This window comes from Glycine max, chromosome 18 (genome assembly GCF_000004515.6).
Source record: "Glycine max cultivar Williams 82 chromosome 18, Glycine_max_v4.0, whole genome shotgun sequence".
NCBI lineage: Eukaryota > Viridiplantae > Streptophyta > Magnoliopsida > Fabales > Fabaceae > Glycine > Glycine max.
The window spans coordinates 42,969,289-42,977,471 of record NC_038254.2 but is presented as its reverse complement, the minus strand read 5'-3'; the positions used below and the strand labels follow the sequence as shown (position 1 = coordinate 42,977,471).

The 8,183-nt window shown below is 33.8% G+C and overlaps 1 protein-coding gene across 1 annotated transcript; it reads right to left on the bottom strand.

Annotated features, from left to right (window-relative positions):
* Positions 1-456: 456 nt before the first annotated feature.
* On the bottom strand, positions 457-3,536 carry LOC100785398 (importin subunit alpha-4). The gene is made up of 10 exons (XM_041011817.1): positions 3,447-3,536; positions 3,212-3,319; positions 3,044-3,127; positions 2,808-2,945; positions 2,276-2,464; positions 2,021-2,184; positions 1,802-1,880; positions 1,434-1,565; positions 1,110-1,243; positions 457-860 (listed from the first exon to the last, which is right to left on the bottom strand). The coding sequence occupies exons 1-10, from the start codon at positions 3,534-3,536 to the stop codon at positions 548-550; spliced, it is 1,431 nt and encodes a 476-aa protein (XP_040867751.1). The 3' UTR covers positions 457-547.
* Positions 3,537-8,183: the final 4,647 nt, after the last annotated feature.

Genomic DNA, 8,183 nt, shown 5'->3' with positions numbered 1-8,183 from the left:
AAATAGGTCTTGGTCTAGTCCTCCATTTTGTTAATTTTATTCTCCTCTTTCTAATGATATTTGGAGTGATTTGCTTTGGGTTCTCAGAAGGTGTCAATATAGTTGGAATGCTTCTATTTTCAGTTGGCTCTCTAATTTTATAAAAAATAATTGTTGAAAAAGTCTACTAGTATTCATATTTTTAATAAAAAATAATAATAATTTAGAAGGGGAAATGAAACTGGCTTGTAAATTTTAATACTGCACTTATTCTTCTCCAGTGAATGAAGGCCATTAAACACATTAAGGTCAATGCGTGGCCTAGAGAGTTGTGCTGATTACACACACAAGGCAAGACATACAACAACTTTTCTTTAATTTGCAGCATAGAGAAACAAGTAAATCTAACTGAAATACGCACTGTATCATGTAACCGGGTTATCAACTTTTAGTAATATGCCAAATTACTATCCTCCCATGTGCAAAACAAAAGAAATCCAGAGCCATGGCTGAGCAGTAGACAACAGAATACTATGATTCAAAATATGAAAAATCTTGTTGACCAAACTCATCCTCTGCCCAAATCATCCTGAAGATCCGTATCTTCCACCAAATCATCCTCTGCCCAAAATGTCTTGAAAATCCTCGCAGCTCTCTCTTTAATCTCCTTCTTGTCATGGCTCTTCAAATTTTCAATCATACCCCATCCATCACACTTATCAACCCTTTCAGCAAAGCTATTGCCTCTATCAATATCCTTGTCAACTTCTCCAACCACCAAAATGTTCTCTAGCCCCTCGAGACAGTTTGACACAATCTCTGAGTTTGGATAAGCCAAGAGATCACATAGTGCCTGAATGCAACTTTGATCCACCAGGTACCTACAATAATGTTTCATCATACACCTAATTAAGTATTATCACAACATAATGCAGAGGAAGTAAGCATTATTATAAATAACTTTATTAATAAACCAGGAGTAACATACCATGCATTATTCTTTTGGAGTCATATATGTGTGTGTGTGTGTTACCTTTTCTTTGTTTTTTCCACTGATAAAAGTGATCCATGTATTTTCTGAAGAGGAAAAATTATGATAAAGGAAAATAAAATGTAATGGTGAACCATACCTGATTTGGTCATGAGATCCTCTAGTGGCATTGGAGATGGCCCAGGCCACCTCCTTCTTTAGGTCAATCTCACAGTCTTTACGATAAATTACAATAGCAACAAGAACAGGAATAATATGGGCATCGATGATAGCCTGCGCCGATAATCATAATAATTTTCTTATAAGGTTTCTCTTGTTCTATGTTAATATTTTCAACAAACAACAAGTTGTATTGCAACTTGCAAGCGAAGTAAAATGTCAGTTTAAAAGTTCAAACTCCCTTGCATATACATGACACACCTAAAAGCAAGATATATTATAAGATTCATACTCTTTTCTTTACCTGTATTTGAGCTCCATTCCCAGCTGTGATATTTGAGATTGTCCAACAAGTTTCTTTGTAGATCTGTTCTTTGTCCCGAGAAATAAGAAGTTGTTTCGAAAGACCCGGGATCAATCCTTTATCAATTGTAAGCTGAAAATATGCAAAGTTTATTTTTTGGAGAGCAAAAGAAAAAGGACAAAGGGACCAAAAAATAATGATATTTTCTTAATTGTCAATATGACTCGTTGATACCAATATTTTCTATAATGTGACATAGTACATATAAATAATTAGGCTCCTAGATACAGAGTTACACCTTGCCCACATAATAAAAAAATCAAGCTTTCAGAAGAATGAGAAGATAATGATACATTGTTTTTTTCTACCTGAGTCTGAGCATCATCACCAGCAACAATGTTTCCCAGAGTCCGAAGTACAGGTACAATAACTGTAAGTGATGAATTCCTGCTAAAATGCAATTTAATCATCCCAAATTATCGAAAAATAGGATAAGAAAATGGAGTACATGAAGTCACCCATGATATGAATTATGAAAGACACAAAAGGTACTACTAGCATCAAATAAATGCAATGAGATGACATACGTCAGAAGATCCACAAGTTTTACGCAAAATTCTGCTTCAACAATAGTCTTTGTTGTGTCACTTGAGACATCTGAAATGTAAAAGAGAGCCCAGCATGCATCTGATACAACTTCTTCGTCGCTGTTGTGGATGAGTGTCTTAAGGACAGGCATCAAAGTCTTTACCTGACAAAGATCAAGCCCATTATACTATTATGGACAGAGAGGATAATTTTAACTACAGCAACAAGATTTTATGAAATGAAATGTCCCCAACCTGTTCCAAAGTTACCGGAGGCTTTCCACGGACCAAGTTGGATAAAGTCCATGTAGTAATCCTCAACATAGACAATATTGGAGATGGTGGGTTCAACAGAGATAATAATGGTAGAAGAGCATGTTCGTTAAGAATAAGATCACTATAGCATGGGGAATCAAAAGCAATGTTCCCTAAAACCCATACTGCCTGTTCAAGACATGGGAAATAGTTGCTTAATAATTCAGCAAAATGCTTCATAGATGATAGAAATTGTACAAACATAAGAGTGAGGAAACTGATAAACATATGAGTCATTAGCACAGGAAATTGAACAACGGTTAAGTGTGCATTTGATTCCACGTTAGAGAATAATTCAGAATAGATTCTGAATTGAATCAATTTGAGTAACTTTTCGGCTGGATTCAAAATTTTATATTGAATTCTACTCTTGACTTATTGTTTAACAAAAATGTTCAAACTCAATTTCATCAATGTTCATCCAAACATGCACCGAAATGAAATTAGTGAAGGGGAGTGAGGAAGAGTTTACCTGCTCTCTGACATCGTCATAGTTGTTGGTAGGGCTGAGAAGTTTCACCAACTTGGGAACAGCTCCGTGGTCAATAACAGCTCTTTTGTGTTGGGATGTTCCACTAGCAATATTGGTTAACACCCATAAAGCCTCAAACTGTACAAGGAGGAAAAAAATAACAACTATTGGGTGAGTAAGGACAAAAAACTCAAAACCTTCACTTATCAGAAAGATGAGGGGAATGAAAAGCATACCTGCAACTGGTGTAAACCATCGCTTTCCAAGAACTCCACAATGCGAGGGACAACGTCTGCTTTAATCACCTCATCAATTGGAGGGTGCCCTAAACCCAGTGAATGTGAAAAATTAGTGTCCTACACCAAACTAACTATGGATGGAAAAAAAAAATTAAAAATATGAATTGATATACCATTTGCTAACAGTTTTCTGAAGTGAATAGTTCCCTCGAATTGTTCGGCAGCGGACTCAGACCATAGTCGTTGCTTCATCACAGGAATAGCTTCCAATAGCTAATAAACAAGATTCAGATTCTGAACAAAAAAGGCTAAGAAAATAAGTTGTGGCTCAAAATTAAAGATGCATGCAGATTGCAAACCTCTTCTTTGGAATAGACAGCAAAAGATTCTCTTCGTTTACTGAGGAGGGTGTCTTTGTAGGGGTCAGTTCTACTATGATAGCTTCTCTTCCTCTTCTCTGAAGCAGACTAGAACCAGGTTGCAGAGACATTCTTCTTCACTTCTTGCTTCTTTGACGACTTTTTCTTTCAAGAAACTAACAGTGAGGTGAGAGTGAATGAGTGCAATGTGCAACCACTCTAACTGAAAACTGAAAACAGAAAACAGAATGTCGTCTATTTATTCAAACCAATGCCAGGGGGCGGACTCCGTTTCTTTTGCTTCCAATACTGATTCTTTATTAATTAAGAAAAATGTATGCACAAGGTATTAAATAAAAAGGAAATTACTTGTCAAAATAACCAAATAGGAAATAAATATTATTTTTTTAATATTATCAAAATCCTTGAAATTCTCACAATGAAAGTTTACAAGGAAATTTTAAACTTTAAACTATAATATTTTATTTTTAAATAAATAAAATATTTAAATTAATCATCAACATTGTATTTCAATGACAAGAAAGAAAAGGAAGAATGAAAGTTAATAGACGAGAAAATAAAATAAGATAAATAATAGGTGAAAATAGAGGTTGTTTGGTTGAAAATTAATAGAGTGGTTTAAAGAAGAAATATTTAAATTAAAGTTGATTGTAGGTAAAAGAAAAACTTAAAGAAGAGAGATTAATATTGAATAAAATATGTTATTATTGTTGTCCCACATGTGTTCAAATGCAGCACATGCATAAATACTTAGCAGCTAAAGACAAGCTGTATCATGGTGTTTTTTATGTAATGCATGATAAGTGATTTAATTAATGTGCAAGAGAAATTAAATTTAAGTTATGTTACTTAATGAGCCAATTAATAAAATGGAATGATTTTTTTTTTACATGTGTAATGTTTGGGTTTCCATGATATTTGGACATTAGCTATGTGTTTTTTGTTATGCAAAAAAGGGTGCGGTAGGAGATAACTGAGGAACATTTAGCAAAAACCAAAAGCAAACCCTCCCTCTCTTTAGTAACACGGGAAGCCTCCTCCCTCTCTCATTTTTATTCTTCTCCTCAATGTCTCTTCTCCATAGCTAGGAGAATTTTGAAGTTCAAAAAAGGGAGATCCTTTTTCCTTCTCCTATATAGCTCTTTTGTTGATTTCTATTTGGTATGCACCTTTCTTTCTCCCTTTGGTCTCTTTGTTCTCCTCTTTTTTTCTCTCTCTCTCTTCCTTTATTAGGATGACCTATAGGGGTTTTGATGTAGAAACTCTCATGAGTGTTTCTTTGATTGTGTTTTTCCACGGGTGGTGAGGTGATGATATTGTTGATATGACCAAGTTCTTTGAGTGAGCTCAAAATCTTTCTTTTCTTCTTCTCAAATCTAGCTTGGAGATGTTGTATGTAAGAGAAGCTTACCCCCTTTTTCTTTCTTTATGATGGTTTTGAGTTCTTTGGCTTGAATCTTGAGTTCTTTTGTTGGGGTTTAGTATTTAGAAGCTTAAATATTGTTTATTGATATGTTTATTATGATTTTGGATGCTTGCGTAGCCATTAATGGAGCCAAAAGCTTGGATTTGCAAAGAAGGAGTGTTGTAGATTTCGCAGTTTTGGCTAAGCTAAAAATTTTAGCTTCAAATAATTTTCGTCAAACTTGGGTCTGCATGAATTTAGCTCAAGCTAAACAAAATTTGTTAAGCTAATTTGTGGCTTAGCTAAGGTTTCTAGCTTAAGCTAAATTAAGACATAATGTTTCATTTTACCTTGAATGTTTTCTTGAGAGTTTCTAAATCAATTTCAAATATCTATATAATTATTTTTATGAACTATATGGAAAGAATAAAGTTACTTTTATAATGATCATTTTTTTTTGTTTGAGATACTACCTTACAAATATGAATGTAGACAATTATGAATCTTATAAATGTTGAAATAAATGTAATAGGTTTATCTATAAGATAAGTACTAAATTGTTGAGATTATTGGGCGATTGTTGAATATCTTGAGAAGGCCAACTTGAATGAATATATATGAATTATCTAAATGTAGCATGGCATTGATGAAATATATTATGTTGTGGTTGAGATGTCTATGTTCTTAAGATGATGGTGATACCTGCTATTCTTGTATGAGAATTGTCCCTGTGTGGAGATGAGTTAGCTATAACCTTTGGAAAGAATTTTGTTATTGAAAATGGTATACTTGGGAGGGTGAGTTTCACGCTAGAACTCCACCTTACTAACTTTTCCTAGAGGTCTTGCCTAGTAGGGTATCTGTGACACCCTCTATCCCATACATATATGTACTAATAAAAGGAAAAGAAATAATAATTAATTAAAAGTTTTTAAAACACATTTAAAAAAAATTCCTTTCAACAGGGTAAAAGGCTCACATTCACTTTCTTTTACATCATATTCAAACTTGTCCAAACAAATAATAAAGTCATCTCAGCTCAAACAAGGTCGTCTAAGGCTTCATATAATTAATATAGAAACCTATACCCCAATGTCACATCCTATCAGAGCATTGTGTCCTGATGTCCTTCAGCACAAGGTTCCTTAAAACAATTCACCTAGTCATCTGCTCCCCCGAACACAAAGTTCAAGATCATCACAGGATCTAAACACAAACAACACAAAGGGGGTGAGTTATCACATTCCTAACTAAGAAACAAGACAACTAGATATACACATCATATAAATGAGATACAACTTACTTAAACATAACTCATGTAATTCCACTACTTTGTCATTTAAAATTCACTTTTCAATCACCAATCACATTACACATGAATCACACACTCTGATCAAGACATAATAACACATTAATTTCATAATAAACAATTAGCAAGCATATGCAACAATTATGCTAAGACTAAAGCCTATATGCAATGTGGTACCATGCATGCTAGTGAAAAACCACCCTGGGGCGCTTAGGAGTACATAACAAGACACACCACACAATGGGTATGTCAGGTCACTCTCACAAAGTAAAATCATAGGGAGACTAGTCAAGGCCACGCTGTTTTCCGAGAATGCTCCAACCATATGGGATCGACACAGGCTTAAATGAGCACCCAAATCGGGTGTATTTACCCCCAAGGCCTACACTCTGAAGAGTCCGTCAGGGCCTCTCCCTCCTGATTCAGGTCCAACCCCTAAAATAATTTTTGCATGCAGACACTGCTAATGAATTATACAATACCCACAATCTCACACTCGTGTTTTAAACACGTTTAACACATTGCGCTACAATTTAACACTGATTCCTAAATAGGAACCTACACTTTCTTTTTAACACTGGTTCCTAAATAAGAAACCTACACTTTCTCTTTAACACTGCACATCAACACTTTTATCAAGATGACACTGGTCGGGTTATTGTACAATTCACAGCTTACAACACAAGTAATGTCACATCAAGTGTTAACCACACACTTATTCACCACCAAAACTCATTCATAATTTCACATCTCATAATGTCACAATCCACCATCACATGTTTACACGTATCTCACAATTTAACACATGTTCAACTTTGCATTTATACTCAATCTCAATAACAATACTATAATCTTAAAGCAACATGTTATTCCATAATTCATCACATATTTCATTCATAAACACTGCTCATGAATTATACAATATTCACGACCTCACACTCGTTTTTTAAACATGAGTACCACCCCTATGTTTTAACTTCGAATGGTGTGTCAAAGTTGTTAGAGATAGGGAGAACAACATGGAAAAACCTAAGGCTAAAGCTTGAAGCTCAAGGAAAAGTTTGAAGAAGTTTTACAAGATGTTTTGGCTTTTACATGCCTAACTCCTTTGAGTGGCATTTATATTGGTTGTTAACTTGATTGTTGCATCTTAGTACATTTGATATTTGTTTGCATTGTGAATCATCATAGTCTGAGTGAAGAAAATTTTCAAAGTTGGAAAATTTTCTTCGGAGGAAAAAACTCTTTGTTTTAATTGATTACATAGTTGTCGTAATCGATTACAACAAGCTTTCTGAAGCTTAAAGAGTTAAGTCTCATATTTGTTTAATCAATTATAGTTCTACTTTAATCGATTACACTTTTGTTTGAGACAATGACTGATTTTTCAAGAGTCTCTGCTTTAATTGATTACCAGGTGGATCAATCGATTACTTCTTTCTTGTTAAATTGTTCAAAGGCGAACAAAGAACACTTTAATTGATAACTTAGGTCATCTAATCGATTACATTGTTCTTGAGTGGTTTTCCAAATGTTGGATGAACACTTTAATCAATTACTTGGATAATCTAATTGATTACTTCATTGAAATAATTGATTACCTTGAAGATCTAATCTATTACAGACGGTTATAATTGTTTTCTCTATAAATAACTAACTTGTGTTCACATTTATATATCATGAGATCATTAGAGAATACTCAATACATCTTGAAAATTACTTCTTAGCCTCAGACTGAGCAAGATTTCGTGCCGATATTAGTGAACAAGAGAAGATAAGAAAAAAAACATTTTAGTAACTCATAACTTAATTTTTTTTAATTTGGAAGATCTTTTATTTGAAGTGAGTTATTTGTTTTGAGTTGAAGAAGATCAACTTCTCAATCTATGACACCCTCTACCCCATATATATATGTACTAATAATATAAGGAATAATAAATTATAATTAATTAAAAGTTCTTAAAACACATTTAAATAAAAAGCCTTTCAAAAGGGTAAAAGGCTCACATTCACTTTTCTAACATCATAAAATGACTTGTCCAA

What these genes read in the sequence shown, in the direction of transcription:
- LOC100785398 (XM_041011817.1), bottom strand. Translation starts at nt 3,536, where the DNA reads ATGTCTCTGCAACCTGGTTCTAGTCTGCTTCAGAGAAGAGGAAGAGAA. An exon ending in AAACTTGTGGATCTTCTGAC is followed by an intron (nt 1,881 to 2,020) that starts GTATGTCATCTC and finishes GCATTTTAGCAG; the next exon opens with GAATTCATCACTTACAGTTA. An exon ending in GTGATGATGCTCAGACTCAG is followed by an intron (nt 1,566 to 1,801) that starts GTAGAAAAAAAC and finishes GCATATTTTCAG; the next exon opens with CTTACAATTGATAAAGGATT.